At 32.3% G+C, this 25,035-nt stretch overlaps 4 protein-coding genes across 4 annotated transcripts; 3 read left to right on the forward strand and 1 right to left on the reverse strand.

Moving 5' to 3' along the window:
- Positions 1-2,031: 2,031 nt before the first annotated feature.
- On the forward strand, positions 2,032-9,045 carry TRIADDRAFT_56665 (uncharacterized protein; the record flags this gene model as incomplete). Its single annotated transcript, XM_002112503.1, has 23 exons — positions 2,032-2,040; positions 2,083-2,129; positions 2,648-2,743; positions 3,547-3,682; positions 3,926-4,042; positions 4,157-4,279; positions 4,388-4,465; positions 4,557-4,707; positions 4,777-4,833; positions 4,946-5,034; positions 5,134-5,181; positions 5,346-5,406; positions 5,512-5,620; positions 5,751-5,901; positions 6,013-6,183; positions 6,287-6,472; positions 6,564-6,674; positions 6,763-6,849; positions 7,025-7,250; positions 7,348-7,924; positions 8,028-8,167; positions 8,332-8,530; positions 8,661-9,045. The coding sequence occupies 23 exons, from the start codon at positions 2,032-2,034 to the stop codon at positions 9,043-9,045; spliced, it is 3,354 nt and encodes a 1,117-aa protein (XP_002112539.1).
- Positions 9,046-9,241: 196 nt separating this feature from the next.
- Positions 9,242-11,751, forward strand: TRIADDRAFT_56666 (uncharacterized protein; the record flags this gene model as incomplete). The annotated part of the gene is made up of 4 exons (XM_002112504.1): positions 9,242-10,457; positions 10,583-11,262; positions 11,369-11,455; positions 11,593-11,751. 4 exons carry the CDS (start codon positions 9,242-9,244, stop codon positions 11,749-11,751), a joined length of 2,142 nt encoding a protein of 713 aa, XP_002112540.1.
- Positions 11,752-15,586: 3,835 nt separating this feature from the next.
- Positions 15,587-20,399, forward strand: TRIADDRAFT_56667 (uncharacterized protein; the record flags this gene model as incomplete). Its single annotated transcript, XM_002112505.1, has 3 exons — positions 15,587-15,845; positions 16,954-17,007; positions 19,954-20,399. The coding sequence occupies 3 exons, from the start codon at positions 15,587-15,589 to the stop codon at positions 20,397-20,399; spliced, it is 759 nt and encodes a 252-aa protein (XP_002112541.1).
- Positions 20,400-21,613: 1,214 nt separating this feature from the next.
- Positions 21,614-24,574, reverse strand: TRIADDRAFT_16650 (uncharacterized protein; the record flags this gene model as incomplete). Its single annotated transcript, XM_002112950.1, has 5 exons — positions 21,614-21,686; positions 21,766-21,956; positions 22,134-22,185; positions 22,666-22,723; positions 24,481-24,574. Coding segments are annotated over 5 exons (468 nt in total), but the record flags the coding sequence as incomplete, so codon positions are not given.
- Positions 24,575-25,035: the final 461 nt, after the last annotated feature.

The raw sequence follows: 25,035 nt of genomic DNA on the forward strand, positions 1-25,035 counted from the left end.
TTCCGCTCGCACTCCAGCAGAGGATGGATTACTCATGCCAACATCCACATACAGTATTAATAATGATAATGATTAATAATATCATTATCGTAGGACATTGCTTTCGTCTGGATTAAATTAAAGGAGAGTAAATACATCAATTGAAATGATATCAATTTACTCCATCATTGGATATAATTTTACATAGCATTATCCATCTATCATCATCTTATGTAGGGTAATAAAAAAGTGACATGGATGGAAATAATTACACAAATTGGAGAGTAGGGGTAAGAAGATGGAGCATATTAACGAGGCCATCGCTGTCTTTTAATAGTATAACATTTTAACCACCAGATTCTACGGGTGTCTATTCTCCTATTTTTACTTTCCATAACGACGTGATGTTAAAAGGAGTAATAGATCATGAAATGAATTGCTCATTTTATGGGCAGTTCATCAAAACATTTGGACAGTATATCCCTGATGATTCATCGCCTCCAAAGAGGATTATTGCACCTATTGCTTGGAAGGGATGTTAACACATTGTTAATCTTGTTAGCACATCCAACTGCTGTAGCGCCTTGTGTTCAAAGTGATGACATGATCAATCCATTCTCGAGGGCTGAATTAAGGATTACCGCATCAATTAATTATTGTCATCCTACTTAGACTACTCTACGTAAGATCTTCGATGATAAGTAGATCTACCTTCTACAATCACTTTGTAGGAATCGAACTTACAAGTGATTTATGAATGATTGAATCTTGATGGATTTCTTCGTCCAATCGATAGCTATAATTCTACTCTACTTGCTGATGATGAGCAAAGTACGAAACGATATTTTAACTCATAATTATAATTAATTGTACAATCTCTATCCAGGGGTAATCGTGGTGGATTTGAATCCACTCAACCGGTTCATTAGAATATGGGATCTTAGTAACTTTACCTTAGTTCATGATTAGTTGCGCATTGTAAGGTGTCTGGGACTTTAGATTAAAAGTAATAATGATGAATTACTATGATTGCGCCTTGATGGATTTATTCGTCGCATCAGCAGCTATGATTCTACTCTACTTGTTGAAGATGACGAAAACACAGAACAATATTTATATTGATAATAATTTCTACAACCTCCAAGTAGACGTCAAGGTTATAATTCTAGTCGGTCTGAACTGTTGAAAGACTACAACATGGGATCTTAATTAGTGATTATGCTTATGGAATAATTGCTACGTTCGATGAAGGCTAAAATATTATGATTCTGATCGGTCTAAACTGTTGAAAGACTACAACATGGGATCTTAGTTGATGATTATGCCCATGGTATAATTGCTACGTTAGATGAAGGCTAAAATATTATGATTCCAATCGGTCTGAACTGTTGAAAGACTTCAATATGGGATCTTAATTAGTGATTATGCTTATGGTATAATTGCTACGTTCGATGAAGGCTAAAAAATTATGATTCTGATCGGTCTGAACTGTTGAAAGACTACAACATGGGTTCTTAGTTGATGATTATGCCCACGATATAATTGCTATCTTAGATGAAGGTTAAAAGTAACGATGATCAATGACATGAATTTTGCATTCGATGAAAAGATGACAAATGCCTTGATGGATTCAGTCGTATTAGTAGTAGTAGTTATGATTCTACTCTGCTTCACTGGTTGAATAGGATTAGAACATAAGATGATATTTTAGTTCATGATTAGATTTACAATCACCCTGTATGGATTACAACTTTAATCTGCTTGAAGGTGACAACGACTCAAGACGAGTAGTAATACTTCGCCATCCTTGCTTAGTTTACTTTAATAGATCAATTTTATTTCACTCCAATTGGCCAGCAATACAACATGAGTTAGCATAAGTTTCTAGACGATGTCGAGAGATGCATCGTGTCAGCATAGAGACTATACAACATGCACATAAACGATTTTTAAACCATGAACCTAGGGTGATGGTCATTTAATAACAGTTTTCACTACCAGTTATACTTTATATGAAAATATTTAACTCATATTAATGATAAAGAATTGGAAATGTCCTTGGTTAGTTATTGTTAATTAACTTGAAATTGACTTGATAATTAGCAGGACAGTGGAAGCAGTGAAAATCCATCAGAAAGTCAATCATTAACGTAAGTTTTTCTAATCGGTGTAATGATGAACCATCATTATCAAATTGCTCCTTGCTAATGTTAAGGCTAATTTCGAAATAATCTATTTAATTTGTTATTACGGTGAATAGACACAGTATCAGTAGTTACTTTCTTTCCATTTGTTTGATAACACGTTATCATGGCATTTCTGATTTTTTTAATATTAGCTATTATTGGTCATTGATGTATTTGCAAAATTATTTAGTTTTGGATCTGGAGATTGCCAGGATCATTGACAATTAAATACAATTTCAACTCATGATTAGGGTAGTCATCATGGCTGATTACTTAGTTATCCAATCTCGGTTTAACCGAGATTATGACCTCAGCTTTGTTTAACCTTTTTGCATCTTTTGTCTGATGTAATTTTGGTATACTTATGGATATTTCGTAATATAATCATAATGAGCAATGCCTAGATTGGATCAATAGTGGTCCACCAAAAAATCGATTTTACTCTTTACCTTACTTCGAAAATGTCAATTAATTTTTATTAGGAGTCTAACAACAAATGATGACGACAAGGATGAAACTGACTGTGCGAAAAAGTTATTCATTGAACTTCGACCAAAGTGTTTAGACTTCGGACGCAGGTAATCATTCGACTTTATTATCCTGATGCAATGAAGTTTAAATGGGCAATTTATCAATCGAAAATAAACGAATAATTTAAAGCATAGTAGTGAAACACTGTATCTAAGCAATTAGTAGCTGCTTTGCTACAAAATCTTTTACTAATTCTTGTTACTTCTGGCCATCAATAAGATAAATGTGCAAAGTATCAGTCATTTTGACTACTTCACAGCTCTGTATCCTATAGAACTATTGCTAATTGTACTACATGTACTTATATTCATTGAAAAAGTAGTTATGAAATAGAAATAGACAATCTCTAGTATTTTTAATCATATAAAATAACGTTGCATGTCCCTGAGTAATAGTGACTGCAATTTGTAATATGTTGAAGTTAATAAACTAGAAATGATCAATACATGAAGGAGACAAAATAATGTTGCGTTGTCTTCCAGTAGCCGCAAATGGCAACATTACATAAACCTTGAAACCTTATCATAAATACTTTTCTATAAGGCCAAAGTCATTAACCAGAAGAGAGGATTTGTTAACACTATATTACTTTACAGTATTATATGGAACTGTAGCAGTAGTTTATAGTTATATCCGTGTGTAGAAGTAGAAATGACCGATGTATTAGCAATACAGCTATTTTCATGCATGCAAAACTATTTATGCATAAAATAGCGTTGCTAGAATCGAAACTACTTAAAATGGTATTCCGTTACACATTTTCTTCCTCATAACGATATATGGATATCATTATACCTATAGCATTACTGACTCAATCTTCTTGTATTTGATTTCGAAAAATAAAATTTAGACCGGTTGGTATCACGCACCAAGAAACTATTTCCATTTCAATCAATTTAAAATACGCCGCTGCAAATCGGAAGCCAGTAAAATTGTTATACCTTTCCTCTTCTATTCATGATTTTCAATTTGATAATTCTAGCAGGGTTAGTATTGGAACGATAAATTAATTGTCATTGATATGCTCATTTCCTCTAACATCAATACTACACACGCATACCCTCATAAGGAATATTATGGGATAGTTATGTTTTATAAAATAAACCTTACTCTTCTAAAAGTAAATCCATATCAATATTAAGTATTTGGCAATAAAGATAAATTGTCCTTATTCTATTTTAACTAAATTCTCGCGCTTAATTGCCCATCACTGGCTCATCTTCGTTTAGACAATTTATCCTCGAGAAAACAATTCAATACAAATTATTTTCCATCCTCGTCAATTTGGAAAAAGAGACGAGACCATTTATTTTCATTTTTCGATTGGTAATCCAATTCTTTTAAACGTAAGTAAAATGTTTAATACGAACTATTGCTTTAATTCTCCTGACTATAATGTATTTTACACATTAAATTGACTATCACCTGCAAAGAATCTCATCAATTTTTAATTAACTTAGGTAACTGGTATTGGTATAGCAAATCCTTTCAAGTTGCCACTATTCTTTGCCGCTAAGCTGCCGCTAAATGCGTCTTATTCTCCTTTAATAAAAGTATTTAACCCTTATGATACAACTTTGCAGGTATTATAAGTTGATGCAACATACAATTATGCTTGTTATATTGTATTTGAATTAAAGATTCTCTACCATAACAATTATCCTTTGTCTTTATTTTTTGCTGATATTTAGATATCTGAAGTATTTTCTAGTAGTGGTGAAATTCATCTTGAATTTCCCACTGAAACAGCTGCTGCTAAACATCCATGGGTTAGATTTCTGTATTAGTCTTTTCTGCTATGTAAAAATATGACCTAACGTCATCAGAGCTAAATTATTTATTTATCGCTGAATCTTATAGGTGATTCCAGCGCATCAAACTCATACCATCTCTCGCTTGGCCTTTTTAGGCGCAATCGAAAATAATTATACCGCTTATTTATGCATTCATACTAACGCTAGCTTGACTAATAGTAGTATTATTGTGCCTATTCAAATTGAAGTTACTACAGGTTAGATTTACTACTGCTTGAAAGTTTACATACCAGTATATGGTACTAATAATACTTATTGTTCTACAGCTCCTGGTTTATTTAGTATTACTAACTTATTTGATTTTGGAATAATCGAAGGCTCAGGTAAAATTGAACTTTCCAAAATTGTAATGAATTATCAACTTTGAACAGCATCTAAATTTGCTAGCCTTTTATGGGAGCTATTAATAATAATGATCATCTCTGTAACACATAGATAATATTAAGACTTTTTATGTTGCAGGAATAATAAAGTCTATAGATATTTATTTACTTCATATTGGTAAAAAACAAACTCAAATAGCTGTAAGTAATTTTGTCCTCATTTTTACCTGTTGTTCAGCATAAAAGAATTACATTTTGCTCAGTTACCTGACAATGCTTGGTTTATATTATTCTGAATAGGATATTTCTGTCGTTCCTTCTCATGAAGCAGTCTCGGTCAAATTTAATGTAAGTTACGCAACAAATTTTGGATGGTAGTAATACAAAATCTTACATATCACCAATTTTCTCATATAGTGAAAGCAATGCTATTACTTTGGATTTACAGCTAATTCACGCCGGTTGTAGTTATTAACCTCGCAATTAATTTATTTTATTATATTATTCCTTAGAGTAAAGTTAAGCTTAAATCGGATGGCATTTATAGAAAAGTTGGCACCATCCTTCTTGACAGTGAGTAATTCGAAGCTATTTACTATACTTAAGATCGATACTTGTAAATTGTTAGCTCACTTTTGAATTCAGGCTTAAATTTATTGTGTTATTTCACTGTCATAGGTGATAAAATTAGCAATGAAGAATTCCTTACTGGTGTAATAAAAATTAAATCAAATAATAGGCATGCTTATAAATTAGATATTCCATACTGTGCCACCATACATAAAGGGTTCGTATGGATAATTGTAATAGGCAGACAAAGTTCTTAGTTAATATAGGATAAACTTTTAGAAATTGGATTCTCACTTTAATTTAATAATCCATTAATGAACTTAAACTTAAAAAATCTTCTCAATTAGGTGGTTAAAATTTTCCAAAAATTCGGTTACGATACAAATTAAAACTGGCACAACTTCCGTCATTATTCGGCCTTTAACTTTAGAAAATCATTTCCGTATTCCTCTTTCCGTTAGTAAAATTAAATTGGATAAAGGGAAAGCACTCGTAAAGGTATTTGTATTAAATTGATTACAAAGGATATCATACTGTTAGCCTTACATGTTTATATAGCATGGAAATCGAATCATTGATGAACATTACGCATGACTTATATTATTTCAGATATCTCAATTTTCAAAATTTGATGTTCTACTTGTTGGTAAAATTGTCACCTTATTTCAATTCAACATCAACTGCAGCAAGTATAAATCGCCTGTCAGCACCAGTCTAACTTTATATACCAACTTAACGTCGTTTCGGGTTCCTATTCAAATATTTGATGGCTCTTTAAAAGTATGTGATATAACTGATTATTACGAAGAAAGGAAATAATCACTAGTTCTCTCGAATGATGATGACATATTATAACTTTTAGTATTTCGTACTATGATTTTAGTTTTATAGAAATAAGATAGGAGTATCATCTCTCAACTTTGATACAGTGGCTACCAACGATATACGTCTTGTTTCACTACTGGTCAAGAACATTAATCCTATAAACATCACTATATTAAAGATTCGTAGTAGCTTAGACTGTATTTCTATATTTCCTCAAAATGACGCTAAATTAGCTACTTTACAGGTATAATTGCAAAATTTGATTATGATGCTAATTGTTCATTAATTCTATTGCATCCACAAACGGAAATTAACGGTTATAACAAACATTCTAGAATCCACTAATCATGGTTCCTGAGTTAGAAATTAATTTTACCATTCGTTTGGAATCACCAGATACTGCTGGGTTGTATATCGGTCAAATTGAATTTATTACCGATCATGAGGTATCTATCTATATTGGTTAATTATTGTATTTTCTGTATGAAAGGTTCAAACATTGTTTATTTAACATAATTACATGTATTACCATAGGAATTACAATTACCTTGGAAGTTTAAGTCAGTCAACGTCAACATTAGGCCAGGATTAGATCCGATTGTATTTTCACCTAGTTTTCCGGTAAGATTAATTTCCAGTGAACTTGCTGGCTAGTGATAAATTGAATTATCTTTAACTTAACTTACAGTATTTTATATATATACATTAATATATACTCGTATACACTACAATTCCTATTTCTAGCTTTTAAACTAATCTAATATAAAACAATCTCTGTTGTATTTGATTGAAATAGAGTCGTAGGGAAATTCAAACTCTATGGATGACATCAAATTATCACCCATTTACCAAGATTAAATCTATTCAATACGATCCTAGCGATATTCGATTTGAATTTTCATTTGCGAATGAAAGCAGTTCGAGTTTAAAGGGTGATGAATCAACACTAGTTGGCTATTTGTCATTTATCCCATCAAAAGATATCCAATATCGTTATATAGGTTTAAATCAACCCGAATTAGGTAACTCATTTGTAAAATTGTGATTATATACCATAATTTTTGCCAATGCATACTATAAAAATATATAAATGACAATGATGTTTACTTAAAATACTAGATAATGCGGCATGGATTAAAAGCTTGCAATTAGATCAAGAGACTACAGCTGTTGATAGGAGGTTTTATAATAAATTACAAGAAAAATGGAAGTATTTAGAGGACAATGGTTTAACATCAAGTGTCCACCAATTAAAAATCGAAACCGACATTATCGAAAATATAAATGTAACTGTTCAGGCTTCTCTAATGTGGCCGTCAATTATCACTACTGAAGGACCAATTATTTACCCGCTAACGCACCCGAAAAATTATTCTTCAAAGGTTGTTGCTTTAGTTAACCCATCTGATCAGAACATAATAGTACAAGCTGTTTTACTACCTGACTATCCATCGCAACAAGCTGCTCTTGATATTATTGAAGATGGAGTAGTTATTGATACAGATTCACAATCATTGAATGGTTTCAAATTGCAAATGGCTGCGCATTCCGATTACGAAAGTATTTCTACCATTGATGGAATTAAAAGTCATCCCGCTTCATTGTCATTTTTATTAAAACCGCGTGGTCGTGCTAATATTACAGTATCCTTTACACCATCAGACTATCGAGTCTCATCAACCTTTCTCCTAATTAGGTAAATGAATGATTCCACGTTCATTAGCGCTTGATTTCAAGAATTTGGTTTTAATACATGGCTATCAGTTAAGTTAAAGTACTAACATTCTCTATCCTTTTAGGAATAATTTAACTATCATAGACAGCATATTATTACAAGGGCAAGGGGGCCGAGGAGAATTGCAACTGCACGGTGATAATATTTCATGCAATGGTAGTTTGCAATTTGTTGCGCATCCTTCCGATCTCTTGCACTGCTCAGGTTGGAAAAGTGTATCTTATATTTGTAATAATTAAGTTTAGTAAATAATTGAATAAAAAACGCATTGGTATTACTGTTGAAGCTATTAAATTATTAGTTATAGATCTTGTTCTAAAAGTATTTGAGTAAACTAATTGCTAACTTTATTTGTTGCTACACTGTAGACAAGAAATCAAGCCATTTTAATACAGCATCTAAATTTGAAATTTTGAGCAAATTTATAATGGAAAATAGCGGAAAATTGCCTATTTTTGTTAAAAAAATGGACATTAATGGTTTTGAATGTTCTGGCTATGGATTTGAAATTAAAAACTGTACATCATTTCTACTAAATCCGAAGCATAATATACAAATTGATATCGGGTAATCCATTACTCCCTTTAGACAATATTAGAGTAGATAAATGGGTAACAGTTAGCACCTATAAGTTATTAATTTTGTTAAAAATATTTTTAGGCTTACGACATTTTTGGGAATTATTATTTCTACGTAGGTTTGAACCAGATTTCTCTATATCAGTGATAGAAAGAACATTACGTATTCATACTAGTGACGACGGAATAAGAGAATTTAATCTTATTGCTATATTACCTCATTACCTATTACCAAACTGTTCGTCCTTGCGGATTACACCATCCTGGATAAACTGGACCAGCAAAATTGCCTGGCTGATTATGACTGGAATATTAATTTTTATTGTTGGTTTGGCGATGTCCAAATCGAAAAATATTTCAAGACAAATTCTTCCGTTGATTTGTGATGATAAAGCAAATGGGAACGTAGCTCACTATTCACCCAGTACCGATGTATTCGACTTGAAAGCTTTGATCAATACAAAGCAATTGTTTGAAAATGCTGAAAATTTGTTAGATGAGTAAGAAAATTACTTTTATTAAGGAATTAATGAAATTATCTTAATTAGAATAAATTGTACGAGATATTAGAATATTTGCGATATAATCTCCATATTTATAATCACTTAAGCTAATGTTGTATCACATATTTGTCATACATAGTGATGAAGAAGGCAGCGAGCGCAGTAACAATTCGATTATAGATGAAATAGATGCCGACATGTCTTCTCATGATTCTGGCATTACTGATGCATACGGTGAAGATAATGAAGATAAAATGTTTGGTGATGAAACTAGTAATGATAATGCTAAGAACGATGTACCATGGAGAATGCACTATACTTCCAATGATAACGAAGAAAAGAATACAGCCCTCCGCAAGGATTCTGTTGGAGAGATTGATAACGCTGACGTTTGGAAAACTTCTAACTCAAAACTTGATAAAGAAATAAATTGTGAAACCTCCGATCAGTTAGTACAAATTACGAGAGCTAAATCTAGGCATGATTTAGATTCTTCCTTGGTTACTGCGGCAACTGCACAATCTAGTTTACCTGAAGCAACGGATAGTAAAAAATATCTGGACAAGGCTGATAACAAGGCTGATCAGCAATGTGGCACCAATAAAATTCCGTGGAACACTAGCAGCGTCGTTGCACATACTACACAGGAACATAAAACTCAAAAGTCGAAATTACTTAAAAAGAATAAGAAATCAGCTGTAAAAAAGGATGCTAGCCATCAACAAAAAGGCAAGAATGATCATTCTATCGAAGCTATGGGAAAGCAAGAAACAACAATTTCAACCGCAATTGAATCTAGCAGTAAAATAAATAAGGATAGACAGAAATCGTTACAGCAACCGTTTAGTACGGCTAAGGACACTGATAATAGCAAAGCTCTACAAGCGGTTGCAGAATCGCCATCCTCTTCGTCATCTCACCCTATCGGTAGCAATCCGAATGTTGATAAAAGTGCTAGTACGCACTTTAATAAGGATATCGATAATCCTCCCAATAAAGCCAATACTAAGAAATCAAAGATGACTACTCAGCATCAAAGTAAACCCGTGTACAATAATAAGGCTAACAGTAATAAATCGATCAATATCGAAAAGCAATCTGTCAATCGTGACGGAAAGCAGACAAAGAAAGGGCCAGCATCGCATGCAGATCCAAGTAATAGTGTACTTGCTAACAAAAAGATGAGTCAAGAATTGAAACAGAAACATGCCAATACTAATATACAAGAATCATCCATTTCTCCTTCAAACAATATGCAATCGAAAGCGATTACGACCGCATCAAGCTCATCTTTTAATAATTCAACAGAATCGTATGCGCAGTCATTCTCACGAGAACGCCATGATGATTCTAGTAATCGAAAGTCAGATATTACACATAATGAGTTCTATTTATCATCTGTAGGAAATTTGGGTAAGCATAGCAGCAATTTCCTAGAGCAGCTTTTGATATACTTTCTTTTGCTATTTAGTTTAGATTTAAAGTTTATGGGAAGAACATTTAAATTAGTATTACTAATATGACTGCAATCTATATAGGATCAACCTCTCCTGATGATGCTAGACATGCTGGTAACGATGGCCACCGATATAATAATGACGACGTGGGTATTAGTGGGAAATCCATAAGTTACCGGCCTTCGTCAATTCCATCCAGACATTCGGCGTTTACAAGCTATCGACCACATAGTGCATCTCCGCATTATGCTTCCAGGGAAGCTTTGCAAAAAGTGCCACAAAACATTTCTACTGAAAATCAAGTGGATAATTATGCTGGCCATTGGAATACTCCATTAGTGCCATCTTTTGATCAATCTAGTCCACCTAGATTAAGTGTAAATGAGAATACGAGTATAAATAACCAACCAGTAAATAGGAATTCGATTAATCACGGTGCACCACCAATGCTGTCAACATTACCACATTCGATGGGGGCATCACTGCAATATTATGATAAAGCTATTATCGATGTCCAATGTAGTGCAGCCCCTCCTACTACATTAACTTCGCGGTCAGACTATGAACATCCACCTCAGAGATTATCAGCTGGAGTAGCTATCCAGCCTAGAAGTAACTGGCGAAGTCATGATTCGCACCGGTATCAAAATTGGTCCGCAGATGCTGGAGATGATTACTCTGCTGTTTCAGATGATCGCTATGGATCTTGGCCTAATTCGAACCGATCACCAAGTTACCCTAATAATGTCGCTCCCTATGTTGTGAGTTGGTTTCATATAAACGCAGAATGTTTGATACAGGATTGTGTTGCACCCTGTTGTAAAAAATATGCTATTCAAAGTCAACTTTTATTTTAATTCGTTATAGAATAATTACCAGTATTATGCACCTCCGGCTAGCCAACATGATAATAATTGGCCCAATGTCAACGAAAGGCAACTACAGCAGTCTGAGGTAAGCTAAAGTGTAGAAGGTCTAACATGATTTTATACTCTTGTATCTTTGTAGATAGCATTTCTTTACTATTCCATGAATAATTCATTGATTTAAATCGGTAAAGCATTGAAGAGAGACTAATCAATCTACTATAGGAGGATACCTCATCATCTTGGGCTGCGTCATTTATGGAAGATTTAAATAAAGATGATAGCACAAGTTCTAGTGGTGAGAAATCAATCGTCGATTATAATCCTCTGAATTACTTTGGAAATAGCATTTGGGCACCTAAGGATGACAAGAGTTTATTTTAACGAATATATCGTAATTTAATTGAAATTTTTTTTGTTTATTTCATGTAATTACATCGAATTTAAAGTCGATCACTATACTTTTTCTATTCCTTTCATATTCTCTGAATAAAACGAACGAATATCAACCTATTTATTAGTCGTTTGCATGTGTAACTATTGCTGCCTTTATTTTCATCTGCAGTGTTTTTTTTCTATTTGATATGCTCAATATTCTTCTATTGACTGTATATTAATTCAGCTTTGTATTTTCAATGCTATGTATGGTATCATGTATAGAGAGAATGTTTCTGATATCTAATTGAATCGATCACATCATCTAGAAACGCTCTTTATCTGTTTACTCTACAAATATTAATATAATTCCTACTTGCGTAAGAATAACGATTGCGAAGAAATCGTATTGGCATAAGCATTGCTTGTTAAGATCTATTTTTGAAAAAATTGTTAAGTCTTAAAGTAATCACATCATCACATTTGGTTATAGCTTAACTCATACCTATAACTGCAAAGGAATACTGTAGGCTTGACGTTACTGGATTGAATTGAATGGTACGGTAGCTGTTATGACCGTATAGAGAAATAATACTGTACTGGTATAACAAAGTTGTGCTATATTTGATAGCGAGAACCTACCGCTGTAAACATTCATTTTACCGTTATTATTTTATATTATTTATTAGCTTTTGATCAATCTATTTAAATTGATGTCACAAATTTATCACTAAGATACGGGTTAAGATCAATCGTTGCATCAGTTACGATGTCGATTTAATTTTTTCATATTATCATGCGATTGAAAAAATTATGCTAGATTACACCATATTTCTATTTTTTTGTTTTCATTGTGTGCAATACATAATGAAACTTTGTTGTTAATTATTTTGGGGGCCTGTTATATTAATGAAAGGCAAAATAAATAACTGAATAAAGAGCTTTAGCTTTCGTTATATAGGCGCCGACTTTTTCATATTTTAAAAGGTAAAACTATGAATATGGTGTTTGATAAATCATGATATTGACCAACTCTATCAAGGCAATATTATCACACTATGGATAAGATACAGGTCTTGAAATAGAGTAGGCCAAGACGGGTTGAAAGAAATATTTCCATTTCAATTGGAGGTATTGGATAGAATCAGATTATGATTAGTTCAGTTATTAACATTGTGAGGCCCAGCCAGAGGATATTATAATACAGCATCGTTCCCATCAGAAAAGAAAATGGTGAAAAACACCAGACTTAATCTGATCATTCATTTGCTAATTGCTTAATTTATCATTAATCAACAATAAAAATGCACTTACTACAGTCAAAATAGTTGATCTGGTCGAGACTATCATCAACATATGATGTAAATATCACGTCTGCATCAATAATTTAAACTTGACCTACTGCTAATAAAATAACAAATTTGAGGTTTTTCCACTTTTATGGCATCTATCTTGCGTTTTAACACTAAATCGTAATTGTATCAGTTTTACAACATCCATCTCTAGGAAAACATTTGTTCGTGTAGCCTATTTTAGTTAAATAAACATACGAGTAATTTACTTTTTGTATTCTCATTCTCGGCTCTTTTAATTTTAAATATCAGTTGCATATTTACGATACCAGTAGCTGCTTGCTAATTAGAAAAATATCTTTCAATGCTGTCAATATATCTCCGCGTATTTATTAAGGAAGTAATGGGAGCTACTTCTCCATTTTCTACGTGTCTTCTACGTGTCTTATGAAGTTGTCGTTGTATATTAAACATTACGGATGATAGTCATTTAAATACCACGTTGTCTCTTGATTTACATGTACGCAGCCGTTTTATTAATAAAAGTTATAGCATTCATTGCTTTAATTTACATTTGTAGTTATTCAGTATTGTCTACTTCCCTCATTTCTTTTTCATACTTTATAATCAATAAATAGCTACACTTTAACTGTAATAAGGACTAAAATAGAGCCTCTTCTATTGGTTAAATAGACTAATGCTGTCAATACACGGTTTATTCACACTTCTTAAGATAAATGAAATATCAACATGCATTGCTTCTATATTCTTTCCCATTTTTTATTCCATCGGTTATCAATTCCAAAAGTTTCTTCATATTCCTTCACCACAGTAGAAGATTACCCTATCCTTTCTTTGTTTCATTTTTCACCCTTCCCAATTATCAAACAGATAAATATCTAATATTGGTGGACTCATTTAATTCATCCACTAGTCTATATTCAAATCATGAACCGGGAAATAGTGCCCTGTATTTCCTATATTTCTTTTTTCATCCTTCTCCATCACCTTATAGCTAGGTAATGAATAAAGATAGCATTACCTAATATTGATGGAGTCTTTCACTTCATCAACGAGCCGGTATTCAAATCATAAATTAGGAAATATATACCCTGTATTTCCTATATTTCTTTTTCAGCCTTACCGATCGTCTAATAGTGAAATATCTAATAAAGATAACATTACCTAATGTTGATGAACTCATTTAGTTTAGTGTATCTTCTAATCTATATTCATATCATAAACTAGAAAATACTCACCTGTATTTCTTTTTATCCTTTTTTCACCCTTCCCAATCATCTAATAGCGAAATATCTAATGAAGATAATATTACCAAATCCTGATGAACTCATTGAATTCATCAACTAGTCTGTATTTAAAACATGAACAAGGAAATACTGTCTTGTATTTCCTTTCTTTGCTTTTTTATCCTACACGATCATCTGATAGCTAAATATCTAATAAAGATAACATTGCCTAATATTGATGGAGTCTTTCAGTTCGTCATCGAGCCGATCGATATTCAAATCATGAATTAGGAAATATTACCCTGTAGTTCTTATTCTTTTCACCTTTCGTGATCATCCAACCGCTAGATGTCTAATAAAGATAGCTCTACTGGTACCTTTAGTATTAATGAACTCTTTTATTTCATCCACTAGCTTTGTATTCAAATCAATAAATTAGGCCCTTTTTCCTATTCTTCTTTTCCCATCATCAATCCGTAGGTATACGAATAGAATAGCATACCTATCCCATGCTAAAACACTCTTTCCATTATTTCTGTAAAACATAAAGGCATCGATGTCTTTATTCTAGACTCTAATTATTCAATTGCTGCATTTCCGATGATCAAAATATCCTTAACATAGCATTTATAACGTACAGTTAAGATGGTAATTTCCCATTTCTCTACTATTTCATGATCGAATAACTGTATGTATTCCTCGACTCGCTTTGTCTCTGGAATTACCAAAATAAGGATAAAGAGTCTTCATCCAAAAGACAATCAAGAGAACATCATCGTTTGACTATCTTCCTACCTGCGCCATTCGATCTCTCTCGTAGCCTTAATATAGCTTGAAAAATAAATGATCTTAACTAAATAAATACCCAAGGTGTTGTTCCATTCCTGCCGACTGAATAGGATATATAAAATTAGCACTCAATTTGATCATTTATTGAGTAAGACGTTGGAAGGTAGTGGAGTAACCAGTAGATTTCCCATCAAGGACATTAACAATAGCCAAGAAGCGCAATAATTTAAATTTTCAAACAATACTAACCTAGGTAGGCAAAGGGTATATGGCGGAATCAAAAAAGGAATAAGAAGAATAATAGGAATCAATCCAATCGATGGCTCTTTGTCCTTTAGCAGTATTTTGTTATTGATCAACGGCAACAAACAAAGTAAACAAACCATTTCCTACAAGGCCTCAATCCATTTTGAATATTAACGGTATTGAATGGAAAACCAGCAAATCGCCAGACTGAGAGGGATGAAAAAAGAGTCCTCCGCCAACTTGCTGTCGACCCATTTCTTGTCGGAAAAAATGGCCGATATGCCTAGCAATAATATCATGGATAAATATATCAATCTACCAACATTTATCTGTAAAAAAAATGAACAACATGGCGTTAAAGGAGACTACTTTAAATGTCGTATTAAAGCCAAATTGCATCAGGATAACGAAGACTATTTTCAACTCTCTAATGATAAAGGCGACATTTTACTCATTAAAGCCGCCGTCGTCATGCAATATTTAACGGATGGTGGTTGGCGAAATAATCTCATCGACGAAATTGGCCCAGGTAAGTAGAACAGCTATTAAATTCTTCACTTTTAGCCATTTGATGGCCATTTTTCCTGATGTAAATGATTTTCATGCTGATTCTTGCACATGAATCTCTACTTTCGTTTTGTTGGAATATCATCATCAACAAATTGAAATCGACGTCCATTATCGTTTCCATGAGCAATTACGATGTTGACTTGGATTTTGTTATCCAATAAAACTGATCATTTATGATTGATTTCTCATGGAGTTTACTTTAGAGGAGTAGACTAAATAGGATATGATCGTCTACCTTTCATTTTATTTAAAGCGAATTAATTATCTGCAATGGCAGTATCGATCTAAATATATTCATCCTGTCCGTGGATAATGACGAGATTCGTTACAATTCATTCTCTAAATGGAAATTCCACTTTTTTTTATCTATTTCCAGTATATTGATTCCTTGTTATCGTAATTGTAAAGATAATTCTTAGCCACGACATCATCTTCACCAATAAATTTCATTTTTATCATACCGTTATAACTAGTGGAAATTCATATAAACCATCCTATTCATATAGGATTGCGTTATCCGCTTCCATGTTTATTCTCCAAAAGTACTTCCATTTTATTATTCGTTTCTAGTTAATTGATTTCTTGTTTGTAGTAACTCTAAGGTGGACCCTTAAAGAAGACATTTTCTTGTCCATTAATTTTATTTTAACGTGATTATCGAGTGGTTTAAATCCATGGCCTACTTGATGAGTGATGACGATATCTGCTTCCAAATTAGTTTCAAAATGAAATTTTTGCGTTGATTGATTTTACCCATTCTAGATGATTGATTTCTTGTTTGTGGTAGCTCTAAAGTACATTCTTGAAAATGATATGGCGTTGTACATTAATTAAATCTTAATATGATTATCAAGTAGTTTAAATTGATATCCACCATCATGTTAATGAGTGATGGCGATATTCACTTACAATCTTTTCTCGAAACAGTAAGTCTATTTTGGCTTTATCTATTCCAGTGGATTGATTCCTTATTGTGGTAACTTCAAAGCAGATTCTTGGACATGACATGATCTTCTACACTAATTTCATCTTAACGTAATAATCGAGTAGTTTTAATTGTATCTTAGTCGTCATGTCAATGGATGATGGCAATGTTCGCTTACAATTTATTCTCGGTAACGGTAGGAACCCCATTTATCTATATTCTGAGGATTAATTCCTTTTTGTAGTAAGTCTAAAGTAAGTTTTCGGATACTACATGATCTTCTACACCCATTTCATTTGAATGTAAATATCAAGTAGTTTAAATCTAGATCAATCATCATTATTTCAATGAATGATGGCAATATTCGCCTACAGCTTATTCTCAACAACTGTAAGAATTTTTTCTGTCTACTTTAAGAGGATTAATTCCTTATTGTAGCAACTTTAACGTCGATTCTTGGACACAGCATCTTTTACACTCATTTCATTAGAACGTGATTATCAAGTAGTTTAAGTCTATATCAATCATTATGTCAATTCATAATGATAATATCGCCTATAATTTGTTCTCAGTAACAGTAGGAATCCGTTTTATCTATTTCCAGTGGATTAATTCCTTGTTGTACCAACTCTAACGTAGATTCTCAGAAACGCCATAATCTATACTAATTAAATTTTAGCACGATTATCAAGTAATTGAAATAGACATCAATCATTAATGCATGATAGTAATATTTGCCTAAAATTTATTCTCAATAACTGTAGTTATTCTGCTGTATTCTGTTCGTGGAGATTTAATTTCTTGCTATGATAACTCTAAAGTAGACTTTTTATGCACAACGTCAGCTTGTATAATTTAGTTTACTTTGACGTGATTGTAAGCCAGTCTAAAATCTATATACCAGTAAATCACCATGTTGATGACGATATTCGCTTTTAATTTATTCTCAATATAGAATTTCTGCTTTATCCATTTCTAGTAGATTTATGCTCGGTTGTTCTAGCTGTAACATGGGACACAATATTAACTTCTGTAATTGAATTCATATGAGACACGATTGCTCACTAGTCTAAATAAACATCAACTTGTCCATGGATGACTATAATATTCCCTTTTATTTTATCCCCATATTTATAATCTAGTTCTAGTCGATTGATTCCTTGCTATCATCATTTTAAAGTAGTCTATCTTAGTAGAAACGACATTATCCTCTACATAAACAGCATTGTAATGTCATTATCATCGAATTAAAATCATCTAATGTCATCATATCGATGAGCGATTGCGATATTTGCTTACATTCTATTCGCAGTAGTAATTCCTTTTGCGTGATCCATTTATAGTAGATGGATTCTTTGTTGGTATAACTTTTATTTAGACTATTGAGACGATATTGGTCTTTACCATCATTCTATTTAACGTGATTAACAACCCATTGAAATCCATCTAACATCATCGAATGATATTCGTGTTCATGATCGTTGATGATATTAGCTCAGATTTGATACTTAAGTAATCATAACTTGGTCTAATTTTATCCAATTTCTAATCGATAAACTCCTTATTGCCTTACTTCTAACATAAATTATTAAAAATTATGTTAGCTTCTACCATCATTCTATTTTAAAGCAATCAACAAATATTTGAAATCCAAATATATCATCATCATATCGATGATCGATCATGATATTAGCTCACATCTTATTCTCAATACATTACGGTTTGGTTTTTAATTTACTCATTACTAGTTGATGGATTTCTAGCTGTTATAACTCGAACTTCCTTTATTGGACACGATATTAGTCTCTCCCTTCAGTATTTTTTAGCATGATTATGAGCTATTTGAGATGCCTATATAACTCGTCGTATCCATGATCGATCACAATATTGGCTCCCATCTTATTCTCAAATAATAATAATTTTGCTTATTATATTATCTATTTCTAATAGATGGATTCATTATCGTTCTAACTCCAATACAGATTATCGAATACAATATTACACTCCACTATCATCCTTGCCTATTTCAAAATGATGAAAAACCAACTTTAACCCATATATAACATCGTTTTACCCACAACCGGTTACAATATTGACTCCCATTTCATTCTCAAACAGCAATTTTATTTTGATTACCTAATTTTACGATGGTTGGTTGACTTCTTGTCGTGATAACTCTTAAATGAATACCATCGGACGAGATAGTATCGTCTACTGTCACTTTATTTTAACCTAATGATTAACAAACTTAAATGCTTCAAAACATTACATCCATGTGTGTTTATGATATTGCTTTATATTTCCTTCTCAAATAACAGTTCTGCTTTTATTGTCCATTTCTAGTCCATTAATTCCCTATCGTGATAATTCGTCCGTAGTCGATCTTGGATAAAACTTAAGCCTACATATTAATTTTATTTTAGCATTATTAATAATTGGGTTAAATCCTATACTAGTACAATAGATCATTCTATCAATGGGTAATTGGGCTATTTACTAGATTTTCACATTTAAAATACCGGCAATATTCTGAGTTTTATCCGGTCCTCCTGAAATAAGAAAAGATTTTTCGCATAGAAATGACTGCAAAGTAGATTTGAGGACTCCTAGTGATATGAATTCCTAATTAGAACCATTCTAAAGTACGCGAAATGTAATGAATTCTTGTATTAAATTGTCATGTAACAACATTTATATAAAGAATTGTAGCTTTATAAAAATCTACCAATATCATGGAATCAACGGTAGTCACCATTTCCGCTTGACTTTCATTCTCAAATTTCAATTTTTTCATTACCTTCCTACTCTATCCATGATTTAAAATCTATAGGAAATAAGTTTAATTACCTTATTAGATTTGAAATAGCATTTATCCAATATGACTACGTAAAATAACGTTTTGTATTTACACCCACTTTTATTTTTAGCGTGATTATACACTAGTTTAAATCTGTACAAGTGATCGTTTCAATAAATGATCAGGATATCGGTTTTGTTTTCCAGTTTTATTACCATTTCAGCACTTGTTAGCTACTTATTATATCACTTACTGCACCTTAACATTATCATTTAAAGGAGATTCTCAAAATATTCATCGTCATTATTGATTAATACTATTGATCAATTATCATTTCTGATTTAGATTGCCTTATCACTAGTCCTATTGGCAGTACAGAAGGCATGGAATTTGCTCATATTGGTAGCGCAGTTAATCCAATTCGCTATGTGACATTTGGCTTCTCATTTACCCTCGGCGATATGTGCTATGTCCAAATTCAATTTCAAGACAAAACTGTCAAAAGCAGCGGCACCAAAACACCATGCGATCGAATTAAATCCATCAAATTAACGCCTAATGAAAAGATTACAAGTGCTTATATCCAGATCAGTCAGGAGCACAATCCTTGCTATCATTTAGTCCAAGGAATTAGGATTGAAACATCGCTAGGCCAGCAATTATCCTTTGGTAAAATTGAAAATAAACAAACTAAACATTGGCTTGATATTGGTAGTGGTTTATTAGTGGGGGTTATTGGCCGCTATTCATTTTATATCCATTCTTTAGGGCTCATCTTCACCAAGCCTTAAGATAATGTCTTATTAGCTTCATAATCTAAGCTGTAATCAAATCATCATTTCTTCTCTATGCCAATAGTAGCTCTAAAGAGATACTATGAAGTCACGACGAACAGGATTGCAATGCTTTTTCAATATTTCTGCAATTTAATATCAAGATCATCATTTCCCATCGATATCAACGAATCTCTAATTGAGCTGCTTGGATTAAGCCATGATTTTCCTCAAAATATACTATCAAGCCACAATTAATAGGATCGTCATCAGCATTTCTATAATTTTAATGTCATTTCTTATCAGTGTCTACGAACGTCTAATTTAGCTACACGGATAAAATGACACCATCTAGTTACGGTAAATATAATCATTTTTGGACATTTCTAAAACCTAATATCAAGATCATCATTTCCTATGGATATCAATAAATTTCGAGCTACTTGAATCAAGCAATGACAGTAGTTTAAATATTAACATCCAAGTCATGCTTGATATGATCATTACAACATTTCTATAACTTAATATCAAGATCATCATTTCATATCGACATTAAGAAATGTCTAATTTAATTTTAATGTCTACATGGATCAAGTTATAGTTGTTATTTCGGTCAATATGATCATTTCAGAAAAATAACATCGAGATGATCGTTTTTCATCAATATTAACGAATCCAATTAAGCTGCATGGATCAAGCGACGATAGTTCTGAAAACATACCATCTAGTCATGATTAATATGATCATTTATCAACATTTCTACGATATATATCAAGATCATCATTTACCATTGATATCGATGAATCTCTAAGTTTAGCTACGTGGATCAAGGTATGATTTGTTATCAAATCATAGGTAGCTTTGACCCATTTTTTCGACATTTTTACAATCTTATAATTAGATCATCGTTTCTTATCGATATCAACGCCTCTAATTTAGCGATATCGATCAAACAATGATATTCCTTAAGCTATTCATGTAGCGATATACATGATCAAGATTTTAGTATTTTGACATTTGATAAACGAAAATATCAAGAACTCCCAATCGGCGTATAATTACACTCGTAGATCAAGCCATGGCCTCAGTGGGTACTAATTTCTTATCCTTCTCATCAGGGTTGTGGTGTGTTTAATATTGGTATTTTCCTTGTTAAATGAAAGCAAATTAGCTATCCAAGGGAGTACTAAAACCTGGCCCATTTGTACTACCCATTATAGCGTTTTCCAATAAGAAGAAGGTGTATCTAAATCTTGGCCAATGATCGATTTTAAGTTGATATCCTTGAAAAACTCCAAACGATGACTAACAAAATAGGTAAAATTAGTCACGTTGATTTTAAAGCCAGTCATAGCAGTTTGTCTATATTTGTAGATCTACTTACAAATCAGGTTCTTTGCACTGGCTTTTATTAGCTGGATAAGCTGCCTCATATTGGGTGCTATCGCCAGAGCCATGAATGGCATAAGCATTGGCCTTATAAACACCTGGTGGTAGATATTCAAGTGGTATCCAAGCGCGACCTTTCCACTTACTATCATCTACTTTTGCCTTAAATTCAATTTCGAGGCCATCCTAAAAATGTAGCACCATCAAATTTTGAGATCAATACTACACTAGTTTATTAGTAGTAGCCATTGAAATTATAAAGTTATTGGATCTGTAATGGAGCAATTGAATAATTCTATTTGAAGAGATCTTGTTATAAAAGTAGCTAACGTAAGTGAAATTCTACCTTAGGAATTAATTTACCTTGAAAGGCTTTCTGTAGTCGGAGAGCATTAAAAGTAGATATTGCCCATGACTAGAAGGAAAGGAATTTATTTACCGTGATTAACAGTGATTACCATCATCCATATATAAGTAATTTTACCTATTTTCAATCTTAGTAACGAGGAATAATCGCATCGTATAACAGTGGAAAATGTGGAACAAGTTATTAGTTAATCTAAATATTTCTATTCACTAAACTAATGTGTATTATATTATAGCTTGGAAAGGATAAATTGAATGCTCATATATTGATCTGTAAATTTGTATAGCTTGTATTTATACGTATATAAATTACATTGAGAAATTTATAGTCGAATCTCATGTAGGGGGCTAATTGAATGCCTCTCGATCTATAATTTTATTGAACTTGTATTTATTAACCAAAATAGTTCCAATCTATGATTCCTGCAACACTAATGCTTATGCTTGGACTATACATTTATCTATCTTCAGTCCTGCAAAAAAACATTAACTTGTATAACCTATACATATATCTCTTAATAAAACTTACGGACAAAGCTCTACTTCCAGGTAATGGTTATTCTTTCCCAAGAAGAAAATTTCTACCACTAAAAAATGGTTTGTTAAAAAAATAGATTTCAAATACTTCGATATCAATTTAGCTTGTTAATAGAATACATTTTAATCCGATATTATTTTAGATTACTTTACTGGGAAGACTATGTCGACTCTATTTTGATCTAATTTACAAATAACGATGAGATAACAAGACCAATTAGATTTATATTTTGGTCTAATTTACCAGTAATGATGATACAACAAGATTGATTAGACTTATTTTTTATAAGGGATTATTATAGCACAATCATAATCATAGAATGGCCTGATCATTACTTAACTGAATTTGTGACAATGATCGCTTAATTATTGCATCAAGTTCGAGGGGAGGATAAATCATTGAAATATCTCGTATAAACGTAAATTTATCTGCTAAGTTGAATAGTCTATTGCAATCATGCTAGTTCTAATCATGATTCAGAATTCCGGTTCATCACCGAGTAAATATAATAGTGCAATTTAATCATCTTAGTTCTATCATAATCCAAAATTTCTGATCATTGCCATGTGAACATAAAAGTATTACATGATTGCTTATGCTAGGTTATATCCTCATACACTTTGCGATGGCAGAAATAGCAAAGAATTTTCGATTGATCTGTGTTTAGGGGTTTGTATCCTAGCGGATAGCCAAAGATATTGGTGTAATATTTTTAAAACGTGTTGCATAAGTATCATAATTTCTTAAGGCAAGGAAAGTAAAAAGGTTTCAGGAGAAAATACTTAAATTTTCTGTCATAATCGATGATAACAGACGCAAAATTGCATGATTGTTACGATGATCAGCGTCAGAAATAATCCAATGATGGCATTCTAATTATGTCGTATAGCGTAATCAATAGTATCTTATAAGTGGCAATATTATCAACACAATCTGATTGATTTTTGATCAGGAATGAAAATAAACCAAGGATGAAACTATGAAATTATGATGATAATGATAAAGAGCATCATGCAATGTTATATCAATGCAGTTTAATTGAATCTAATCATGAAGATGGCAAGTAATACTAGAGCAAATTGCAACTATTTTAGAATCTGTAAATCCTCCTATGTAATAGTGGTAAATGTACTTTACCTCAGTCTATGTTTTAGGATTAAAAATAAACCGATGATGAAATTGTCATGACAAAGATAAAGAGCATCATGCTAGGTTATCAAAACAGTCTAACTACGTCTAATCATCAAGATGGTATACAACACTGATGCCGACTGCAAATGTTATGGAATCTGTAAACCCTCCTATATACATACTCGTGGTAGAAAGTACTTTACCTCAGTTAGTGTTTTAGTCGTGGAATGGAATTTGAATTAGAAGCTAAAGGACTCAAGTTAAGAATTTTATTATACCTAAGTTGCTGTATATAGTAAGCTGCAATTACTGTCATACTCGATGATAATAGAGGTAATCTCAGTAATATTCTTCACAACATAGAGCATGATTACTAGATAATCAGCAGTAAATTTGATGGTAAATGATGATCGCAATAGATGTTGACAAATAACAGTATACAATCTGCAATATTATTTGCACAGCCTAACAGCATCTAATAATTGCAATGCGAAAGATAACGTGCAAAATTACAAATATTATCGTCCACATTAACTAGGTGATTACATCTCTATTTATTTCCACCTTATTATGCATCCTTTTGGACAATGTTGTCATGCTAGATAGCTACTTACTGTTCATCAATTCTACGTTAAGTATGTAAATTAATAATTAGTTGTGCTCTAAGTTGCAAACCTTCATATGTCCAAAGATTCGGGCATGATTTACCAGGAGGGCAATTTGGTGAAGGTGGATCATTGTAAAATGGTGATACGACATCGATGACTAGATAATGGCGTTCATTTTGAAGTTGATAATTTAAATCAATCTTTGCTCCTTCATTTTGTAGTGGTTGTCCACACCAATCTGTCTTAATCTCTATCCTGACCATGTTGATAATTTTACACTGGAAGCGATAGCATACAGTTTGAAATGTTACAATTATAAATGGAAGGACAGCGTAGGCCTTGTAACGATGAAAGATGCTCCAATTGCTCTATACTTCTGATAGGATGCTCTAGAAAATGATAATTTGAAGTAATATTCAGTTTAATATGCAATGTAATGATTTTAGACTCTATCCTAGGTGAGCTGTCATGTTAGAATGATATCCGGTGCGATAATTATAATTGTTAGAGAACAATTTAATTAATACTTATAAAGATTCTATTACAAGACTTTACAAATAGTACCATAGTCATCTCAATTCTATACCATATACAGCTCAAGGCATGATGATTCTAGACACCC

Source organism: Trichoplax adhaerens, genomic scaffold (genome assembly GCF_000150275.1).
Source record: "Trichoplax adhaerens TRIADscaffold_5 genomic scaffold, whole genome shotgun sequence".
NCBI lineage: Eukaryota > Metazoa > Placozoa > Uniplacotomia > Trichoplacea > Trichoplacidae > Trichoplax > Trichoplax adhaerens.